General features: G+C 36.0%; 3 protein-coding genes across 3 annotated transcripts; 2 read left to right on the top strand and 1 right to left on the bottom strand.

Moving 5' to 3' along the window:
• Nucleotides 1-145: 145 nt before the first annotated feature.
• On the bottom strand, nucleotides 146-15,025 carry cab39 (calcium binding protein 39). Its single transcript, XM_081370123.1, has 9 exons — nucleotides 14,819-15,025; nucleotides 10,084-10,238; nucleotides 9,810-9,974; nucleotides 6,847-6,965; nucleotides 5,488-5,656; nucleotides 5,306-5,365; nucleotides 3,454-3,519; nucleotides 2,762-2,905; nucleotides 146-2,682 (listed from the first exon to the last, which is right to left on the bottom strand). The coding sequence occupies exons 2-9, from the start codon at nucleotides 10,195-10,197 to the stop codon at nucleotides 2,494-2,496; spliced, it is 1,026 nt and encodes a 341-aa protein (XP_081226249.1). The 5' UTR covers nucleotides 10,198-10,238; nucleotides 14,819-15,025; the 3' UTR covers nucleotides 146-2,493.
• A 1,563-nt stretch (nucleotides 15,026-16,588) lies between these two features.
• Nucleotides 16,589-20,064, top strand: rps5 (ribosomal protein S5). The gene is made up of 6 exons (XM_081370350.1): nucleotides 16,589-16,921; nucleotides 17,577-17,684; nucleotides 18,402-18,611; nucleotides 18,765-18,893; nucleotides 19,717-19,815; nucleotides 19,950-20,064. Exons 2-6 carry the CDS (start codon nucleotides 17,577-17,579, stop codon nucleotides 20,016-20,018), a joined length of 615 nt encoding a protein of 204 aa, XP_081226476.1. The 5' UTR covers nucleotides 16,589-16,921; the 3' UTR covers nucleotides 20,019-20,064.
• Nucleotides 20,065-20,961: 897 nt separating this feature from the next.
• On the top strand, nucleotides 20,962-23,052 carry lypc (ly6 domain containing, pigment cell). The gene is made up of 3 exons (XM_081371735.1): nucleotides 20,962-21,072; nucleotides 21,375-21,494; nucleotides 21,622-23,052. The coding sequence occupies exons 1-3, from the start codon at nucleotides 21,021-21,023 to the stop codon at nucleotides 21,828-21,830; spliced, it is 381 nt and encodes a 126-aa protein (XP_081227861.1). The 5' UTR covers nucleotides 20,962-21,020; the 3' UTR covers nucleotides 21,831-23,052.
• Nucleotides 23,053-23,281: the final 229 nt, after the last annotated feature.

Raw genomic sequence — 23,281 nt, 5'->3', positions numbered from 1 at the left:
AATAAAATATAGGCTAATATAATATAGGCTAATATATTAATATAATATAGGCTAATGTATTATTATAATATAATTTATGGCATTACTAAAACATGGTTGTAAGTCTGTTGAATAACCACCGCTTTTTAATCAAAGAACAAAAGACAGCAGAAACATGTATTTTATTCCAAACTTTATTTCCAACTGTTAGTCTGTCTACGGACTGACATTTCATTTGAAACTCCAGGTTTCTGTGCCCAAGTCTTATTACTCGGGCCAGATCTATATAGGTTAGATTGGACTGTTTAATTGAACAGACAGCAGGCCAAGAAGTTTCCAGCTTGTCCGTTAGATGCCCATGCTTAATCTAAGGCTGCAAAATAGAAACATGCACTGATGCAAGATAAGTTTACTAATTCTCAGAAATCTTAATGCTTTGGGCCATTATGATGTCAGGCTTACAAGATGACTGTGATTGGCTGTTGTTACATGTGCCAACCAAGGAAAACTAGTCCATCCTGAACCACAGATGCAGACTAAACCACAAATTATGGTGAGTTGCCCGTCACCATTTAAACAGGATATGCTCAGACTGAAATATGAAAAATTTACATCTTTAATCTAAGGTTTATTGTACTTTCCACTAAAATAAAATACTGTTATAGACATGTCAATCCCTGTTATTCTGACCAGTACTGTAAACATTCGACAGAACATGTTTTAATGGGAGTTCGGCAAAGTTCTGCATTGAAAATGAGTAGAGATACCATTATGAATTACAGTTGCATTTGTTTAAGGGAGAAATGAAGGATTTATGGCAGATGATTGTTGTGGCTGTCTTGTGAGTAAAAGCAGTCATAACTTGAAAATGATCAAGCAAAACCCTCCAAATCACTTTCAGGTTTGTGCAGTTTTGCACCAACTTTAAAGTATTAAATGACAACCCCCATCAACCACCGCACTGTTATTAAAACAAACATAAGTTAAAACATTCATAAATGATGTGGGTGCTCAAATTGCCTTTACACTCAGCAGCCACAATTAGGTAATAATGTGTGTTTGAGCGGGCAGATGAGTCTTCTGCTAATAATATCAGAAGACTTCAGATTTCAGATTAGTCTGCTGCTAATAATATCACATTTATTTTTCTCAAACTAAAAACAGCAAGGCAAGAGATACAGTGTCTGAGCTGGTGTATTTAGTCAAATTAGCTAACGCAAAACCAGAAAAGAACTTGTCCAGGTCACATTTCACCTCAAACTCAAAAGCAAGACACAGGAAATTATAGATTATAGTTTGTGTATGGTTATTGGACTATTAAAGATTTGTCCCATTATTTATGACAATTATCCCCCCCCCATATTTTATATGGGGGGAGTTAACCACTCTTAAAACATTTTTTATTAAAAGCTTATTGGGAATTTAATGAAAAGTACTATTGACAATTAAAACAATTACGACCAGTTAAAATTAAGACCGGATGCTTTATAGTAATAGGAAAGTCTCAACATATTTTCCTTTTTGATTTTGAGGTTAAATGTGATTTGTCAGATTCACTCATGCACTCACCAAATGATCAAACCAATGGCCCTAGGTAACACAAATGTACACTATGCCAGTGGGGGTTTAGTTTTACTGAAAACAAGACTAAGCAGGGCACAGATCTTAATGCCACAACCACAAGAAATCTGTCAGATTTCACAAGTTAACTTTCCATTACACCCACTTAATGCAGTGACTAATACAATAAGAAAGGAATGGCAAAGTTAACCCGGAATCGACAGCACAGCCACAACTAACTCACCAAACCACACTCATCTACACCTTTCCATACGACTTTCAAAATGAATCGGAAACAACCATAAAGCGTTAAAGAGGCTGTGAGGTGCCGTCGCGCATCCAATGAAGTCTAAAGCCAAAACAAAAAAGGGAAGATGAAAAGCTGTATGTAGGTCCTACACACTTATTCACCCAGGATACGCAACCTCAAAATGTGCAAAACATGTTGATGCATCACATTTGTAGCTTTCATGCAACTCCCCCGGCGATAGTGAGCAAATGAGTCGACAGGAGTGTGTTTGAATGGGTTACTGCATAAGTGCTTTATGCATGTCAAATTTCCTTGTATTCATTAATATCCTCAACTTGCATGGGCTGATTATCATCAAGAGACATTTGAGTGTATGGTTGTGTATGAGGTACAAAACCCTCCTTCTTTATGTGCAATAAAGCAGCAGCATCTACATCCATCCTTTCTGTTCATTTTGCTCGTTTTTTTGAAACATGAGAATAAAACATTGTAAGGGGAAGAGGTTGTATGTCCAGCGAAGCAAGACTCTTCTTCATCCTCGTCGCCCCACCGAGCTCAAACGGCATTTAACGGTTCCTGCAAAACACAAAAACATGCCCAGTGCTACGGCCACTCAACGTCCCAGAGAGCCAAACATCGTCCAGACGTTGCCTAAAACACGGTCTAGACGGCCTCTTTGCACTTTTAACCATTCGTGATCCTTCTCAAGCTTCCTGCGGGGTCGGCCTCTTGAGGTCTCGGATCTGTTTGATTAGATAGGTCTTCTCGTCGCTGAACTGCTCGTCCTCGGCTCGGTCGTTCTGGAACTTGCTGAGGAACTCGATGAGTTTGGTCTGGTTCTTCAGCAGGATGTCGAGGATGGGCTGGGTCTTGTTCGGATTGGCCACAAACACCTGAACGCACAGAGAAAGACCTCGTCACTCAGAATTCTGAAGCTTGAGACAAGTTGGTGAAATAATAATAGATTCAAACCTTAAACACATGGAAAGCTTCAAACTGGATGTTGCGGCTCTTGTCTCTCAGTAGGTTCATCATGAGTTTGAGGTTCTCTGGTTTGCTAATGTACTTCGTCATTATAGTGAAGTTGTGTCTGTCCAAAAGCAGCTCTCCCAAAAGCTGAGAGGAAGAGGAAATACATAAAACATACCAGAAGCACTTAATAATAAAGATCTAATGGCTACAGTAAACATGCACACAGTTCAGTTTAAATGCATTATAAAGCTGTGCAATAACAACTATACACACATATAGAAATACACTACTGTTCAAAGGTTTGTCAACAAAAACATTTTTTTTTTTTTTTTTATTCAGCAAGGACACATTAAATTGATCAAAAGTAAAAACATTTATAATGTTACAAAAAATGCTGCTTTCTATTCATCAAAGAATACTGAAAAAAATACTCAGTTTTCTGAAGGATCATGTGACACTGAAGACTGGAGTAATGATGCTGAAAATTCAGCTTTGATCACAGAAATATATTACACTTTCAAATATATTCAAACAGAAAGCAGTTCTTTTAAATTGTAATAATATTTCACAACATTACAGTTCTTACTGTATTTTCATCAAATAAAAAACTAATTTCAAAAACAAAAAGCCCCCAACCTTTTGAACAGTAGTTTTAATAAGCACAACAACACACAAATCAACCCGTTCCTTACCTTTAGCGACTGCCTCTTAGTCACGTAGTTTTCTGAGTGAAGCAGTTTCTCGTATTCACTAAAGAACTGAAGACCAAAAGTGGAGAAAAGAAAGGACAGAGATGTACAGTAAATTTCAGATTGTCTGGCTTCTTAGTTTAGTTCCTAAAGGCACAGAGGTTTCTGATAAGTGATCGAGGCCTGTAGGCCAAGATGTGTGTACTTTGGGGGTCGATGAATTGTCACACCTTTAGTACAGTGGGGGAAGTGTAATTATCTGATTGGTCAGTTTGAATGTATCACATCTGGGTTTTAGTCACATGGTCAGGAAAGGATAAAAGAAGATAGAAACTTGCTCTGGCTCTCTTCTTCTATGGGTCCCTTTCTTGGGGCTCTCTCTCTACCTCCTCTCTCTCTCTGGGTACAATTAATAATATAAGTTATCACCATCTCATACATCTATTTTGTAACTATTTTAAGTGTAACCATAGCCATATTTTGTCATTAAACCTTTTCAATTACAACTAATGTGCAAACTAGTTTTGATTTGGTATTGACTTTGAAGTGCTACATATTGCAATACAATATCGTCACTCTCTATATCAACACTCTCCCACAAATATAAAGCTATTGTAACTGTGCTTATTTCCGTCATTGGTATAAGTGGCAGTGGGTGGAATAGACAAGAAATGTGCAGTTTTCTACCATCTTGCTAATAACGTTTCTTTAGTCATTCGGCAAGTCTTGCAGCTTGAACCCCTGCAGGAATCCACCCTTACAATTTTAAAGAAAGATAGCACTTTACAAGCAAAACACTTAACAAAACACGTCCTGTATTTGAGTCCTTAATATGGTTATGTTCACACACGGTTCAGTTAGTTACGGGAGAGACAACCGCATTCTATAACCGAACTCACACCCTTATATTTTCAGGACTCACAACACAACCGCATTCTCGGAAACCCTGCGATGTGTGAAAGGAACCGGACTGGACAACTAGTTGTCTCGCGCCAGACATTTGGAGAGATATGCCCTACACTGCACAAACGCTTCTCTATAGTGTGTTACGGGTTTGCATGTGTAGTTTCTATTTCAGTAATTACAGAAACAGTGAGATATAAGCTGTGTCTCATATGAAGGTTTTCTGTCAGTTTTGTGTTCTACGTGCGAGTCAAATGCTTCACTCTCTACCCAGGTATAAAAGCTGCGGTCGGTTAACGAATCTTTGACAGACAAACTCGCAGCTCAGTTGGACTCTTCTTGTCGTGTCAAAAGTGATGAGGTTTTATAAACGTCGCCATCTTTGATATTAATTTGGTTACTACCGCTATGGTTACTAGTAAGAGAATACTAGCTTGACTCTCGTTGCACGTTCATACAGACAGTATTCGAGACTCTACTGTAAGTTGCTGTGGGAATGGGACATTTCGAGAGTCACCTGTAAGTAAATGCGGTTGTCAATCCCATAACTAGCAGCGTGAACGCAGCAATATTGTCTAAAATTATGACAAAAGTATTTGGACATTTGGTTGCCTAGTGTTACAAAAATCTGTTGGTGATGTGAAGAACTTAGTTCATACATCCACTAAAATCAACTTGACACCAAAATCATAATGCAAATATGTTTTTTTTGCATTTGTAGAAATGATATTCATATCTAAATTCATATGTAAAGAATTAGAATTTTTTTAAAGTGTGACTAAAGTGTTTTTTTTTGGGCCCACTTCACATTCAAATCAATTCCAAAATGTATTGACTTTCACATTAAGTGCAAAGAAACAAATGCAAATTCGAGGAACTTTTTGTAGAATGATCCAATGACAGCAGACAGTGATGGAAGCCAAATAAATGAAAAGAAAAGTCAGTAACTCACTCTATCATAGTGTTGCTCCAGAAACTCAGCGCTGAGCAGTTTGTGTCTCGTCAGCAAATCCTGGAAGTAAACCAAACAAATGGAATTTATCAGACAGAATAATTATACAGAGCATCTGAAGATGACATACGCCGCCCAGACAAAACAAACACCTAGGCTTGTTTGTTTGTCAACGTACTAACTTTAAAAGTGGCAAATGCATCCGAGGCGATGTCGAAGGTGGACATCTCCACGTATCTGAAGAAATCGTAGAACTGCTCAGAGCAGAGGGTGATCTTTGCCAGCGGCTCATGCCGTATACATTCCCTCAGCATGATCCCGCAGTTCAGAGCGATGTCTGGAGACTCGTAACTGCAAAAAAGACAGGAACATTTGGCCACCATATACACATCCTCATGTTGTTCTAAAACTTTCTTTCATTCATAGACACTGAAGGAGATTTAAAGTGGCAGAATGTAATATTGACTGCTAGTGGTTGAAATGGGTACTGCAGTCCAAGTTAAAAAAATTGGAGAGAGTTTTTTCCCCGCCCCCTCCTCATTGGAGTCAACGCTCACGTGGGTCGCCAGATTGAGGACACAAACTGTGATCTCTGCCCCAAGTTTGTTTGCTGACTTCCATGGCTGCAATATGCTGTGTTTCCCTCAAACTGGCAACCCGGGAGTCAAATACTATTGGGCAAATTGAAAGTGGGCGGGATCAAACAGACCAAAACAAAAAACAGACATTATGACACTGAACACACATTTCAAATTAAAATAACTGACAGTCACATTGTGTTTTTCAGAGAAACAAGTATTTGAACTTAGCATGTTTCCAAAATTATGGTATTTTTATTAGTGCTGGGAAACGATTAATCGCGATTAATTGCATCCAAAATAAAAGTTTGTGTTTACATATTATGTGTACTGTGTATAATTATTTTGTATATATAAATACACACACATATACATGTATATATTTAAGAAATATTTGCATATATATACTGTATATATACATATATTTATATACATAATTTATAATAATATAATCATTTATGTTATATATAAATATAAATATTTTATATATAAATAACACATTTTTCTTAAATATATATATGCATGTGTGTGTATTTATATATACAAAATAATTATACACACACATAATATGTAAACACAAACTTTTATTTTGGATGCAATTAATCGCGATTAATCGTTAATAATTGTAAAAGCACTAACATGTTGTGAACTATCTAAACATTTCACATTCAAGATGGTATCGCTGATAGAATAGAATAAGATGTACCCATTGCTAATGCTGACTCACTAGAGTAAATACTCATCTGGGATCAGATACTCATCTAAAATATTTACCAATAGTCTCATATTAGTCACAAAACCACTTCCCTTGATACCTTAGTTTGAGATATGATCTAAACAGCTTCAAATTTAGAAAAGCAGATTGAACTAGTCTGACAACTGCCACATTTATGTTATATATTAAATAGGTGAATATGAAAATCAAATGAATGTCTTCACAATATGTTTGTGAGTGTGTCTCACCCTTTAAGCAGCATGAAGAGTATATTTTGTTGAGTGCACAGGTATTCAACAGTGGGTGTCCGTGTGCCGATTTGACGTCTCAAAATATTATTAAAGATCTGCGCCACGTCTTTCTTGCCCTAAAGAAAAAAAATGCAGAATAGTTACTGAAAAGCTCAATTAATTAAAAATAAAAACATGTATTTCCACAAACTGGATTTTTTATTTATTTTTTTTTTTTATAAAAATGTAAATTGTATTTTAAACTAATCATAATTCTAACATTACTAAGGCCTAACATTCTAACACTTGAAGAACAAAATGTACTCTGTTGATGTGTTGAAACCAGTGGAAACTTTTAGATGCTGGCTAGACAATATCCAAAACTTAATATTCAATAATAGTTTCATGACATATTAAGTAATAAAATGAACTTCTAACCTCTTCCATGGAACTGGGGGCTTGTTTCGCAGAGATTGAATAGTGAATGATCATATTGAAAGAAAATGATCATGAGTCATAGGTCATGTTATTCTGCTATTACTGTTGTATCGGTCCTGCTTATCCTATAAAAACCACCACCTTTTTGAGAGAGCTTTTCTGAGAATTGCTTCGAGAACTCTCCCAGCCGTGATTAAATCATTTAAAGAGAATTTGTTGAAGTCTGCCTGGTTATTTCTGCAGAGCAAGTTAGTTAGTGGAGCACTAGACTTGACACTAGAGATCTTACTTCGATAGCGTTATAGAAAAAGGGACAAAACGTCGTCCGACTCAAAGCCAGTTGTCGACTGGAGACACTTGGGTGTTGACTTCTTTTTTCTAACTGAATGGGTGTTTGGCTTAAAATTATTCAAAATAAGACTATGTGTTTAAAAAATAAGCTTAAAATGAAGATATAAACTGATATCATATTTCCTAATTTAATTTTGCCTTTCATTTAATTTATGAACCAGGGTTGTCATGAGCCGCTTTCCGACCAAGTAGTTACAGGAACTTAGTTCTAGGAACTGTCCACTTCTAAACAGTTCTATGAACTACTCTCCCTCAAACTTGGTTTTGCTGTTTGCGTTCGCACTGGCCAAGTGGCCATAGGAACTGGTAGGAGGGGTGAGGGACGAGTGTTAAAAAAAAAAAAAAAAAAAAAAAAAAAACCTTTCCCTTTAAAACCTCACTTATCGGGCTTATGCTACTCTGAATAATGCCTGAACTTCGTATTTTGAGCACTTCTTGCGTTGTTGTTATTTTGCCTCTTCATGATGACTTGCTTAATTTAGTCCTAATTTGTAAGTCGCTTTGGATAAAAGCGTCTGCTAAATGACTAAATGTAAATGACGCAAGCACGGTGACTTTTATTTTGACGGTGCGACGGACCTTTATTTTGACAGCGCTGAGAACGCCAGAGCAAACAATGCTCGCATTCTCTGTGTTTATTAGTTAGCGATCTGTCTAACAGTACTGTTTAATATCTTGTTAGATAGAACTGTTATAGAAAGTAGACAGTATATGAAAAAAAGGTTAGTAGCCTATGCCGTGTGGTTGATGTCTAGTGTTGCTAGCTGGGCAGATAAACATAATCATGTTTGGCTTGGTCCCCTCAAAGTTGCGTTGGATTTTCTCTTCAGCATAAAGGTTTAGAGACCCATCTATCACTGTTTTCCATGTTTGTATAGTTAGTTTATGGAGTAAATATATAGGCTATAATCTGTATGTTTACATTCTAGCTGTTTTTAAAATGGCGGGTGCTGGTGTTCCGCGTGCGTTCGGCCAATCAGCGTACACTAACGTCACGGGTAGTTCCTATAGTGCTGGTTTAGACCCTACTCTGAAGTAGGACCTAAATTAGTTCCTCCAAATGGAGTTCCTAGAACTAAAATCGTTCCTAGTTCCTGCGGTGCGAACACGCAGACATCCGGGTACTTTAGCCAATAGTTCTAGGAACTGTGAAAAGGTTCCTCCGGTCGGAAAGCGGCTATAGTCATGGAAAACCTCGTTTATATGAGGAATGTTTGATTTTAGACCTGGAAAGGTCATGCAAAAATATTTTTTTCTACAAAGAATGAACTTTTTCAAGTTATTTTAAGTTCTAAAATATTTTATCAGGTAGAAATAGATATTTAAAAAAACAAAAACAAAAAAACTGTAATTAAGTCGTTTTAACTCATTTGTAAGTCACTTTGCATAAATGAATAAACGTAAATGTCTAGGTGTGAACTAGAAAGTTTAAAAGCTTCAATTTACTTAAGTGAAACTGAAGAATGAACTGATGTGACGTCATTTCGAACAAAATAAGGCCAAAGCCTAGTTCGTTTCGGGAATCGCAACAGCTTGCCTAAACTGACTTTCCGAAAATTTTGCTCTGGCTAGTAAACACCTTTGTACTACATTGGTCTGTCTACATACTACATTATTCGCCACTGGTTCCTTCAAGATTTTCCTATGGGGTTTTATAATGGGGTTTTTCAATTAATGAAATTATAAAACCCCATAGGAACATTTTTGGGGATCCAGGCAGGTTTTCATCAGTCTTCCAGTTTGTATTTCCACAGCATGAAGGTAAGATCTCACAGATTCATAAATGAATCACTCATTTTAAAATCTTCCCGGTCTACTGACATGTGTTATGACATCCGCTTAAAACGGCGTCTTTTCAGTAACGAGTCAACTAGTAGCCTAGTTGAATCATTTCTTCCGATGCTGCCCTCTGTAACCGGTAGGCGTGGCTTGGGAGTGGCCTCGTAGGGCAGCGAAGCAAGTGCATTCTGGGAGTTGTTGTCTTTCATCCACATGAGCCAAAAATAAATTCTCGCTTTTCTCAGTCTAAAAGGCACCAACTTCTATTCTATTCTATCAGCTTCTTCACATTCATCTTTCCAGCGGTGAAATATGCCTTTAAAAGAGCATTTGAGAGGTGGATTTTGAGGGACTTTACTTTTCATGTGACAAGAATATATTTTGTGGCTTAGTCTATTAAACTCGTCCCCCACCTCAAAGTCAATGAGCTGCAGATCTGCGACGAGGGTGCTGAGCAGACCGCTGTTGTAGAGCTCCTGAGCCAGCTGAGCCACGGCTTCTGTCTGCGGCTCCTTCTCACTCGTGCCGTAGAGGATCTCCTTCATCGCCAACAGAGATTTGGACACCTCTTCAGACGCCTGCAGACACACAGCCCTCTTATTAATGGCCTCATGAAACACTTTTAATAGGTGACATTTAACAGTATAAACCCAAACATACGTGTGCAACAGCGCATTGTTCAAATACCTTCTCAGCCTTCTTGTCCGAAATGTCCTGCTTCTCCAGAATGGTCATACTGTCCTTTAGATTCTTCACAATGTCCGCGGGACACTTGTGAGACTTACCGAAAGGGAACGGCATGGCAAAACCTTACCAGGGCAACCAGGTAGCAGAGAGCCCAGCTGTGAAAAAAGTGAACGAGAAACAGAGAGAACGTCAAAAGGAGGGAAAGAAGAAAATGACTGAGATAGAACGACAAGCAATCAAACGAGAACTCATTCATAAGCAAAAGAATAACCACAAGAAAACAACAGATAATAGAATTGACAACCAACTTAGAATCAGCAAAAGAAAAACGTAGAAGTCACAGAAAGAAATAAAGAGCAAGGGGAAACAAACAAAAAAACAGGTGAACAAAAAAAAAAGAATGAATTAAAAACATAAGAATGAATAAATAAACAAATGAAAGAATGAACAAACAGAAAAACTAATGAAAAAATTAACATACAAACCAATGAAATAATGAACAAATTAATTAACCGAACAAATGAAAGAATGAATGAACTAACACATATATATTAATGCATTTAGAAGACTTTACACTGTGTTCAATGTACACATTTAATCAGTTCTTGCTTTCTCTGGGAACCGAACCCATGACTTTGCGGTTGTTAGTGTCACAGATGCCGACCTATTTTTTACAGTCTATGATGCCGACGCGTCCGCCATCTTGGAACAGTCAACGTGTTGTGACTCACAGTAAATATATATATGCACAGTACCAGTCAAAAGTTTGGAAACATTACTATTTGTAATGTTTTTGAAAGAAGTCGCTTATGCTCATCAAGCCTGCAGTTAAAAAAAACAAACAAAAAAAAAAACAGTAATATTCTGAAATATTATTACAATTTAAAATAATGGTTCTCTTTTTTAAATATACTTTAAAATGTAATTTATTTTTGTGATGCAAAGCTGAATTTTCATCAGCAAGTACTCCAGTCTTTGGTGTCTTATGATCCTTCAGAAATCATTCTAATATGCTGATTTATGATCAATGTTGGAAACAGTTGTGCTGCTTAATATTTTTTATAACCTGAGATACGTTTTTCAGGATTATTTGATGAATAAAAAGTTAAAAAGAACTGTATTTATTTAGAATAGAAATCTTTTGTAACAATATACACTACCGTTCAAAAGTTTGGGAACAATAACTGTTTTTTTAGAAATTAGCACTTTAATTCAACAAGGATGCGTTAAATTGATAAAAGGTGATGGTAACGATTTATATTGTTAGAATTTTTTTTATCAATTATCATTGATAATAACTGAGTATCAAATCATCATATTAGAATGATTTCTGAAGGATCATAAGACACCAAAGACTGGAGTACTTGCTGATGAAAATTCAGCTTTGCATCACAAAAATAAATTACATTTTAAAATATATTAAAAAAAAGAGAACCATTATTTTAAATTGTAATAATATTTCATAATATTACTGTTTTTTTTTTTGTTTTTTTTAACTGCAGGCTTGATGAGCGTAAGCGACTTCTTTCAAAAACATTAAAAATAGTAATGTTTCCAAACATTTGACTGGTACTGTATATACATAAAATACACAACAAAACACAAGTTAATACAAACAACAACCAAAAAAATAATCAAAAGAAAAATAACCAGATTGAAGGAGAGCTCAGTGCTCACTGCCATCAACATTTCTCTGAGTTTCAAGTTAGTGCATGTCAACTGCTTATGGAAGGAAGTTGATCTCCACTGGCTAGGGTGTAAATTCACACCTTATGTTCAAACACACAAACACAGATACGTGTCAGACATAGCGCAAATACGAAGTGAGCTTTGCAAAGTTGATAAACAGGAAATGTGCAGCAGGAACCTCTTCAATGAATACGGCGGTGTGCTGGTTTCCTCCATAAAGATCACAGCAGCCAAACTCAAGCATGAAGTTCTGACCTGAAGAAAAATCACTCTAGAAATACTGATGTTTTTTCATTACCCTTTTCCAAAACACAAACTATTATTAATATTACAGTGCCACAAATGCTCTGAATACTCCGTGCGGCAGCTCGTGGGATCCGTGCGTCACAGGACCATACGTCCAGCCGGTTAATCTCCATTAGCTTGTGCAGGTTCGCCAAATCCGTGACCTGGTGACCAACCACGCTCGCCATGTCTGAGCAACACACATCTGAACCCAAACAGATGCCGCCGAGTTTACATCTAAACCAGGGGTGTCTAGTCCTGCTCCTGAAGGGTCACTGTCGCTCTATTAAACACACCTGAACCAGCCAATCAAGCCCTTACTGGGCATACTGGAAACTTCCAGACAGGTGTTGAGGCAAGTTGCAGCTAAACTCTCCAGGACCGAGTTTGGACACCCCTGAACTAAACATGCATTTCATAGTTGCTGCAATGGTTGCATGAGATCAATTACAGGTTAACTGATCAGCCACTCTAATATGATGCTAATAATACCAATCATAATTGTTGCACATAATGTTAATAATTACATTGCATTGCCAACAATTACTGCTGCATGCTAAATCAACAATACTGTACAATACGGGGGAGAGCTGGGTTAGTCTTCACACATCACAAAGGCTATATCGTAGTATCTATGAATCAATATTAATAGTACATTAGTTTATAGTCATGTTCTCGTGTCGGTTTCAAACAGGTAGGCCTAGTTTTTCACAATGTGTTTTATGAATAGTAGGCTTTATCACACTATATATATATTAGGACTGTCAAAAGATTAATCGCGATTAATCGCATCCAAAATAAAAGTTTGTGTTTAAATAATATATGTGTGTGTACTGTGTATAATTACTTTGTATATATAAATACACACACATGCATGTATATATTTAAGAAATATTTGCATACATATACTGTATTTATATATAATTTATATTATATATATATATTAGGGCTGGAAAAAGATTAATCGCGATTAATCGCATCCAAAATAAAAGTTTGTGTTTAAATAATATATGTGTGTGTACTGTGTATAATTACTTTGTATATATAAATACACACACATGCATGTATATATTTAAGAAAAATGTATAATTTATATATAATTTTTTTTATATATAATATAAATTATATATAAATATATACAGTATATGTATGCAAATATTTCTTAAATATATACATGCATGTGTGTGTATTTATATATACAAAATAATTATACACAGTACACACACATATATTATGTAAACACAAACTTTTATTTTGGATGCGATTAATCGCGATTAATCTTTTGACAGCCCTAATATAAATATAATTTTTTTATATATAAATTACACATTTTTCTTAAATATATACAAGCATGTGTGTGTATTTCTATATACAAATTTAATTATACACAGTACACACATATATTATTTAAACACAAACTTTTATTTTTTAACTTTTATTAGAGAGAGAGAGAGAGAGAGAGAGAGAGAGAGAGAGAATTCCAATTTCTGTTGGTCTATTAAATATTTATTATAAATAAATACACACACAGTTTGATGGAGACCCCATATTATAGTGTTACAATAGTAACAATAACTTGGAAATATAAGGAAACTGAATAAGTAATACAGGGGTGCATATTTATATACAAGAACTCTAAGACTAAAGATTCTTACCAAATGAAAATATAACAAAATATAACAGTGAGGTACAGAATTATTTACATTTATTAAGGGAGTTGGATATTGCAGGATATATATATATATATATATATATATATATATATATATATATATATATTTATTTATATATACACTGAATGTATTTTCTGTTTAAAATAATATTTAAAATGGTATATATATATATATATATATATACCATTTTAAATATTATTTTAAACAGTATAATTAATTATTCTCTTATAAATAACATTATTTACTTAATTTCACTCAAATACACCAGAAAACAGGACATTCAGAAAATACCCGGATACTCCTGGCAACATGTAGCCTAGTTATCGGCTGATGCCAGCAATATTAAAATTGTCATAAAGACTAGTTTAATGGCATCATCTAATGACAAAGATTCGTCACAGGTCAAATAAACACCAGTAGCATGCATACTTATGTCCTAACTGCATGATAATGTAGATAATAGATCGGAATCACGACTATGTCTTGTTCAGCTGTGAAGTGACAGTGCAACTGTTAATACCCAACACATTACACACATGCTACTCGAATCAGCATCAAGATCTGTGTGAATCAGCATCAAGATCTGTGTAAATCAGCAGAAGTTATGAAGCAGCCCATGTCTAACTGTGATATAACAAGGGCTCGATGATCTGAATGACAGAGGGGCTTCACTTTAACTGTGTCTCAGTCCCAGTGAGCTGTCCACCTAGAATCAATCTATGACGCCCCCCCAGTTCAGACATGTCTATGGTGTTGCCTGGGTAGGCTGCAGACTAGTTTGAGACACAGCCCCCTACTTTTGCGCAAGCAGAGGCCCAGTGTGATGGACAGAGTACAGATAAGACAGGCATATAACTTACGCAAGTCTCTAGTCAACTACCTGGTTTATCTTTAAATCAGTGATGTAAGTTACAAACCACAACAGATACGAAGCCCCTTCTCGTCTATAGTGTCACTCCTTACTCAGACTGTGTGCGTAAATGGAGTTGAGGTTTCGCACAGGATGCCTCTGATAGGCCTCTACGTGCACTTAACAATATATAGCTTCATAACAAGAGCCAACAGAAGAAAAGTAAACAATATCACACCTTATTTTTGGGTCTCCTTCGGCCTTTTCTAGCGAATAGCGGTGTGATTCCTGGAATATGATGTTTTGGTGTGTTATTTCTTAGCCAGATTTGAGCGGAGAACCGTCGGGGTGTGTGTATGAATGTGTATGTGTGTGTGTTAGGCTACAATCAGGAGCGAGAACTTCCGCAAACCTGCAGTGAGGAGGATTTCAAAATAAAAGCCCCAAACAAACGCTCTCTCCCTCTCTCTCTATCTCTCTCTCTCTCTCTCTCCACGGACGAAGAAAATAAAACTGCTCATACACGAATGTAAATGACTATTTTTTACTACAAATAAACTTTTAAATTAGGGATAGCTTATTGCCTTCATACATTAACAGCATCAACAAAGCAAAATACCGTAAATTACTGTAAAGACGTCATTATTTCCTTTGATTTATTCACAATGGATGCTAGCATGTAACGTTAGTAGCCCATATGCTATTGCTTATCAACAGACATATGATCAACAGAGACAATTTATATAAAAGACGCTGATATACCTTATTTGTATTATTTTGATTTGCTATTGTTAAAAATGTTGCAATAAAACAACTATAAAGTAAAAAAGAAGTTAAATAAAAATATGTTTGTAATTAAAGATGCACATACTTTTAAAATAAAATATGATTTGTTTATGAAGAAGACAACTCAGTAAACATAAACAAATAGACATATTGAAACAGGCCCAATAACTGACTAATAACAGTGAGGAAGATGGATCAGTTTCCCAATACCGATATTTGCCATTGTTTCTGTGTCTGCCAGTTATTGTTACTACAATGAAACGTATTCATTCATTCATTCATTCATTCATTCATTCATTCATTCATTCATTCATTCATTCATTCATTCATTCATTCATTCATAAATAAATAAACGGTTAAAGGGAAATTGGATTTAAATAAAACCAAAGTAAATTGGCATAATATACAATAAACAGAAAAATAAACATGCAGTTTTATATTTTTGGCAATTCATTTTCAAACTTATCGAATGAAAATACACCAATAGCCAATAACACTGAATTAGAAAATAATTGTATTATTTAGGGAGTTTGAGTTTAATTCGCTTGACATGTTGTCCACAATTTACGTTTGGAATCCGAATTATATGCAATATCTAATTTAATTTACAATTGAAAGTTCTCCTAGACATGAAATCGGAAGAAGACGTAGCTAAATTCGTGAATGATGGGATAGCTTAGCCTCAAAGACCGCTCTTGATAGTGTGGATTTAGTGTGCTACTGAACTTTTTCAGACCAGGGACAATGCAAACTACCAAGAGTGTGGGTATTGAAATTGGACCCGAAGATTTGGACAGGCCCCTTATGCTAATGGTAAAGACTGTATGTAAAAAAAAAAAGTAGTGTGCAAAGCCAAGTATAGGCTAGTAGTGTGTTTGAGTGTGCTTCACCGCCCTCTACTGGTTAAATAATATACTTCATAGAGATCCAGGATAATGCGTTTGCGTTAAAGACATACACTGAATGATTTATTTGTAAAATGGTGCAAATAAATAAATAAATAAATAAATAAATAACCGGATTTGTGGTTAAAGTGCCATTAGCTGGATCTCTGAAGCTGTAATGTCTGCTAAAATAAGAGATATAAGCTCTGCTTAAACAAACAGCATGTAAAAAAGTGTCGGGTGTAAAGCGGCTTTAAGTCTTAATTCCTAATTGATCAAACATTTGTTTTTAATTAATCGTAAATCTAAATAAATTGAGTGTTTATTGCTACTTGTATGTCTCATTTTTTGTTACAGGGGTTTGTTTACTTGTTATCCTCAGCAAAACTCAATGAAAAGCAACATTTTCTAGAGTACACTGACCCATTTACAATTTAAAAAAAAAATTGCTTTAAAAAAATTGAGAAAGAGTTTTAGGTCATATTTTGCACCCCTATATTCGCAGTAAGTGGCAGGTGGCGATACCCCCCCCTCAGACTTCCACAGAGAGAGAGAGCAGAAGAAGAGCTCGACACGGAAGCGCTTCGAGCGGAAGTGGTTTTTTTCTCGGCCCTCGTGTCGCTCTTCCTTTCCGCCTGCTCGAGTGCGCCATACACACACACGCTGCGAAGGTAACGACGAAAAACAGATTTTAAACCCTTTATACCCTTTCCATCCACATCAAAATATACTCATCTGGTTGTTAACAGAATCATTTTCATGTTTTGACTCGTATATGTCATGTAGCTCGTCAAAACGATGATTTTGTGCGTGTTCTGTAAGCGGTCCGTGAGCCCGCTGTCTCTCCCTTAGAAAAGACCGAGAGTGAACCCGCACATGTGCATTATGACATTGTGTCTTATATTTCACAAAGTGTCAAATTTGGATGAATCGTGTTAACTGTATTATTGGATTACGCCGTACTGATTAAGAGTACATTTAGGATGTAATTGGGTCGGGATCATATTCGTAATCTATATGAAGACAAGTTTAGATCGTGATTATTTATCCTCGTTTTAACTTCCAACATACATTGGTTTAAATGGAATAAAACATTATGTACTGTATTAATTAAAATTTCCTTTTTTTGTGTGTGGGACACTTATCTTTTAAAATAGAATTGCGTTATTATATGAAATTTAACTTTTTTGTTGAATTCAGCTTGCTTTTTCTCCCTCAATTAATATAGGATTATTTTGCTATCTCTATGATCTTTATGGGTTGGTCTGTGTGTTGTGGACACCCTTATGTACATATAAATGTGACCTTTCTCATTTCATTGTGAAGATGGCTGAAGATTGGGAGGCTGCGCCAGCTGTTGCTGAGACACCAGAGATCAAACTCTTTGGCAAATGGAGCACAGATGATGTGCAGATCAATGACATCTCACTGCAGGTGTGTTTGACGCTCACACAGCTGGACATACACATGACATGGTTTTGTAAGGATTGCATATTTGTTTTTTATTTGTCATTAACCCTATGAAATCACATATTAGACTAAGCCTTTTTGTTTAGCATTGTACACAAGGCTGCTATTATGGCACACAGTATTATAAGTGAGCTTACACTCAAGGAGGAATAAAATATTTAGAGGACCAAGCTGACCACAAATGGTATTTGTATGGCCAAAAAGCAAGATGAAATAGCTTACAATTGTAAATCAATGAGGTATTTTTTATAAAAGACTATTTAATGTATATAAACATCAGTTGTCATATCTGTTCTATATCTGTCAATGTCTTGGTAAGATATTAAAATGCATTATGATCAAAGCAATGTAGTGCATTATAGGAGTGAGAGATGTACAAATGATCCTCAAAAGCCTGTTTAATATTTTTAACATAATTTTTACAAAAGTTATATATGAATCAAGTAAATCTAGGTGGCTTCAGTCCCGTATATGTTGAAATCTTAATATCAATTTAAAAGTTGTTCTTAGTTTACTATATAAAAAATCTTTCAATATTTCACAGCAGAAATCACAACCTGAAAGTGGACATTTTTACTATTGCACTGACAGAAGGCGTGAAGAAGATTTTTTGCCATTGTTTTGATCGTGTTTATTTGGAGGCTGTACATTAAGCACATCAACGTATGTCTCTTTCAACAGGATTACATTGCCGTGAAGGAGAAATATGCCAAATACCTCCCCCATTCCAGCGGCAGATACGCAGCCAAGCGTTTCCGTAAGGCTCAGTGTCCCATTGTGGAGCGCGTCACTAACTCCATGATGATGCACGGACGCAACAACGGCAAGAAACTGCTGACCGTCCGCATCGTGAAACACGCCTTTGAGATCATCCACCTGCTCACTGGCGAGGTCAGACCCAATTTCCAGATTTATTCATGCTTTGTTGCCTTGGTTTGTCATAGCAAAGTAGAAGGCCTGTTTAAACAATGTAATGATTTTTTAAAACCATTTCTGAGATCTTAATAGTCTATTAATAGTAGACCATTTCTATTTGGTTTCCAGAATCCTCTGCAGATTCTGGTGAACGCCATCATCAACAGTGGCCCTCGTGAAGACTCCACTCGTATCGGACGTGCTGGAACCGTGAGGAGACAGGCTGTTGACGTGTCCCCCCTGCGCAGGGTCAACCAGGTCTGATTTTCTTCAAGTGTTGTTTGAGTGAGAACTAGCTAAATAGCTATCTGGCTTTTTAAAGTTTCTTTAGGGCCGTTTACACGACATGGAAAACTTGTGCGTTTTGGCGGCTAGAAAACGCAAAGGTCGTCAAAGTGCAAGTTTTTGAAAATGATGCACGGATCCTTTTTTGTGGATCCATGTAAACAGGGATCATTTTGACAATGTTGTCGTCCGTACACGAGACTTTTAAAAAACGCACATTGTGTAAACGTACCTTAGGTCATAGTTTGATTTAACATTATCTCTCTCTCTCTGTATGTATGTGTGTGTATATCTATCTATATCTAAATCTAATTTGAGTATTGGTTAACTTATTTATTTTTGACATGTACACTTTAAAAAAAAGTTCCAAAGGGTGTTTTCACACTGATGCCGTTGAATAACGTTTTCAGTTCCCCCAAACAACCGTTCAGTGAACAGTTCTTAAAATCGCCCCCTTTTTTTTCTCTGTGTGAAAAAACAATTTAATAATGTAAAGAACCTTTTGTGCGATGTAAAGGTTCCATGGATGTTAAACGTTCTTCATGGAACCATAAAACCACAACCTTTTTTTAAGAGTGCATATCAGTGACACCAGGATTTAAGTTATTTAAGTTAAAATTAGTTATTGTGGATTGCATGTTGACTTTTAAGGGACTTGTCATAAGTTAGGATGCTTTTGGTAACTCGAGAGACTTTATTAGGCCTTTGCGATTTGGTCGTTCACAGAAATGGTCGGTGAAGATATGGTCTATATGTGAAAGTGGTCACTTATTGTCTGTTGGTGTTATGATTTTAGGCCATCTGGCTGCTCTGCACTGGTGCAAGAGAAGCTGCTTTCAGGAACATCAAGACTATTGCAGAGTGTCTTGCTGATGAGCTCATCAACGCCGCTAAGGTGAGAGAGACAATCTGATCAGAGATGTTTATTATCTACACCTCCAGATCACGTACAGTAAATTAATGTATGAATCTTGTCATTGTTGTTTTTTTATCTGCTATTACAAAGTTATTTTTCTGTTTGTATTGCAGGGTTCCTCCAACTCTTATGCCATCAAGAAGAAAGATGAGCTGGAGAGAGTGGCCAAATCTAACCGCTAATCTCCATTTTGTAGAAATTTGGATTACAATAAAAGTATGAAATGTATTCATGTGTGGTTGTTTTTTTTTTTCTCTTAATGCAATGCTGATAAATCTCCTGTATTTAGCGTCAGGTGAACGAGGATGAACTCTTGAAGGGTTGTGTGAATCTTTTCTTAGTTGAATTTTGGTAAATGTGTGATTACCTCACATAAACAGATTTTCCCCAAAGTATTGTGGAGTCAATGCTCCTTGTGCTATTTTAGCAGTTGCATTTAAAATGACAACCGATTGGCTGTAACATTTCATATCTTGTTTTACTTACACTGCTTAAAGTTTCTGATCTAAGCTGCCTTGAGGGATCACTGAATTAAGCAGTTAAATCTTTATATAAAACTGATTTTAACCATCTTTTTGAATCCTACAGTCACAAGACCCTCAGTCATTTGACATTCATTCCTCTACCCTGCATGTCTTTCATTAACAAATCTATTCTGTAATTAAATGTGTGCTGCTGCTCTACCCTTGCCAGCAAAGGCATCCGATCGTAACCTTAAGATCTGATAGTCCTCTTGCTGAAATGAAGCCGGCTGTTTTGAAGATATGTAGTATTGGTGTGTGGTTGTAACCTGTGTCCGCCTGCATGCTTGGGATTGGCTGGCAATGAACAGGCAAATAAAGCTGCCAAGGAAGAACTTCAGTTGACAATGTAATATATCTGACATTAAACCCATATTGAATCAGTACATTTTTTATAAATGACAAACAGAATGGACTGAATCCAACACTAAATCAAGGAGTTAATTGTTATCATTTTGAAAATAGATGTTTACATGTAAGGGCATTCAGAGACCTCTCTGACCTCAGAGCTGCATCAACAAACTGCTGAAGCCCGAATTAAGTTCTAGGGTGGAGTCGCATTTTGATGTTAAAAGGGCAGGGTTACAGGAAAAGATGATAGTGTACAAACTGGACCATTCTGACCTGTGAAAGGATTACGCCGTAGACTAAGAAAATCTAAATATGTCTCAACCTTTTAGACACATTCTCTTCTTTTGTCTTCTCCCATCTGTGGGTAAGTTAAAAAAAGTAATAGATAAAGCGATGCCATTATCTGTTGTAATAGTTTTTCACTTCCATAAGCTTTATTACATAAAATAGCTCTTAAACAGTGTGTAATGTCAACAATGTAAATGTCAACCCTTTTATATTACAGTATTTTTTAGGAATAGGAAGTGATCGTGCTTTATAGTGCACTTTAATGCTTTTACTGCTACAATAAGAAAATAGAAAGCTTCTAATTGAATTCCATTGTATCTTTGCATATCATCATCTATGAATTTACTAATATAATTATTTTCATCTGTCCTCTCACAGTTCCTCTGTTCTGTTATACATGTGTATTTCCTTCCATCTCACCCCTGGACTGTCTCAAGTTCCCCACCAGGTGTGCGCCGGGTCAGCTCTGCCTTTCTAGCAAAGCTGTAGGACAGCGAGGTATGTACATGTGTCATTAATGTCATTCAGTCTGTGACAGATTTTTGGAATTATGTGCTTGATTTACGATGAGACCTTCAAATAAGCCAGACATTTTGCTTGTCATTATGTGTTTTTCTTTGAACAGGGGATTTTCAGGTCACCCTGTATGAAAAGAGCTGTGCTCTTCCTGCCCTGTGTGGATTAACAGGAGAGAAGTTTGCCTTTGGTTTAAACTTTACCTTCACCAGCGACTGCTGTGATACTCTGCTCTGCAACGGCATCTCAGCCAGTTCTGCTGGCATATGGTCCAGCACCCTGCTCTCGCTTCTTCTGGCAGTACTTTATTCACAGTAAACTCAACTAATGGACTCTATAAAAAAAAAAAAAAACCAGATAAAATGTTGGCCAACACCACCACCAACAACAATAACACAAGTTTGGGGACATCTTGAATAATTGTAAGTTTGAAAAAATAAAGTAATTCCTAGAACCCTTGGGCTACACTATTTTAAGGTGTCTGTACGCATTTAAGTAATACTTAACATGTACTTATAGGATTAGGATTTGGTTTAGGGTTAGTTGCATGTAATTTTGCATAATTTATAGTTATTACTATAGTGTTAACACTTTACAGTAAGGTTAATTTATTAATAATGTATTAGTAAATGTTGAAATTAACATTAAAAAAGATTAACAAATGCTGTAGAAGTGCAGTTCATTATTAGTTCATTATTAAAGGGGTGGTTAATTGTGATTTCACTTTTCTTACTTTAGTTAGAGTGTAATATTGCTGTTTGAGCATAAACAACATCTGCAAAGTTACAGTGCTCAAAGTTCAAAGCAAATGAAGATATTTGCTTTTAAATAAATAGTTTTTTAAGGACTAGGCTACAACAAACGGCTGGTAGGGACTATACACATTCCTCCCGGGTTAGTGACATCACCAACCCTAAAATTTACATAAACCCCGCCCCCGGGAATGCAATTTAATTATCATGACAGAATATGCTAATCAATGACTTAAGATAGTTAACTCCACATCAGTTGCATTAATTCTTAAACTAACCATTCAGAAATGTGCTGTTGCTTTCGACATGTTGGCACCTCTTCTTGAGTCTCTCCATCATTGTCTGACTCTGTCTGGTTTGAACATAAAAGGCTAAAGTTTTCAAATTTTCAGTGCATGTCTGTGTGAGGTAAAAGGACACAAGCTGTTGAAGCTCCACCCTCTGTGCTGGGAGCAGCAGCTCATTTGCATTTAAAGGGACAGACACAAAACGGTGCTATATAACATGCTATATAAAAGTATCTGTGGGGTAATTTGAGCTAAAACTTCACATACACACTCTGGGGACATCAAAGACTTATTTTACATCTTGTCAAAAGGGCATTATACCACCCCTTTAACTATTAATAACTAATAAAACCTTATTGTAAAGTGTCATGTGCAACAAGGACACTGTAAAATAAAGTGTTACCGATTGTATCTATTTTTATAACAATCCTAACAAGAAGCCTTTACTGTTTCAATCAGTATTATTGCTGCATTTTACACATGGATAAATTCAACTTAATAAATAACCTTATATGTGCGTCTTGCTTGATTTTTTTCTTTCTTCCATACAGTAGAAATGAATGCATTTTTGTAAGGTGTTTTTAAAATTAAATTAAGAGGAATTGCATGGTCAGATGTTAAATTCTGTGTGCGGTGTTTCGGGTGTTTCGTGCATTAATCACACACTAGTTTTTTTTTTTAATAAACAAATGCAGGACATACAGTTACAACTCAAAAGAATTTAACAACA

The sequence above is a fragment of the Scardinius erythrophthalmus genome (assembly GCF_964197995.2).
Source record: "Scardinius erythrophthalmus genome assembly, chromosome: 7".
Lineage (NCBI taxonomy): Eukaryota > Metazoa > Chordata > Actinopteri > Cypriniformes > Leuciscidae > Scardinius > Scardinius erythrophthalmus.
The sequence above is the reverse complement of the archived record's forward strand: the minus strand, read 5'-3'. Positions and strand labels throughout refer to the sequence as shown.

Excerpts from the sequence above, each read along its gene's own strand:
- cab39 (XM_081370123.1), bottom strand. The coding sequence starts at position 10,197 with ATGCCGTTCCCTTTCGGTAAGTCTCACAAGTGTCCCGCGGACATTGTG. Across the intron at positions 5,366-5,487 it reads ATGCATTTGCCACTTTTAAA|GATTTGCTGACGAGACACAA; the intron begins GTTAGTACGTTG and ends GTTTACTTCCAG. Across the intron at positions 2,906-3,453 it reads CTAAGAGGCAGTCGCTAAAG|CTTTTGGGAGAGCTGCTTTT; the intron begins GTAAGGAACGGG and ends TCTTCCTCTCAG.
- rps5 (XM_081370350.1), top strand. The coding sequence starts at position 17,577 with ATGGCTGAAGATTGGGAGGCTGCGCCAGCTGTTGCTGAGACACCAGAG. Across the intron at positions 17,685-18,401 it reads TCAATGACATCTCACTGCAG|GATTACATTGCCGTGAAGGA; the intron begins GTGTGTTTGACG and ends CTCTTTCAACAG. Across the intron at positions 18,894-19,716 it reads CCCTGCGCAGGGTCAACCAG|GCCATCTGGCTGCTCTGCAC; the intron begins GTCTGATTTTCT and ends TTATGATTTTAG.
- lypc (XM_081371735.1), top strand. The coding sequence starts at position 21,021 with ATGTCTCAACCTTTTAGACACATTCTCTTCTTTTGTCTTCTCCCATCT. Across the intron at positions 21,073-21,374 it reads TTGTCTTCTCCCATCTGTGG|TTCCTCTGTTCTGTTATACA; the intron begins GTAAGTTAAAAA and ends GTCCTCTCACAG. Across the intron at positions 21,495-21,621 it reads CAAAGCTGTAGGACAGCGAG|GGGATTTTCAGGTCACCCTG; the intron begins GTATGTACATGT and ends TTCTTTGAACAG.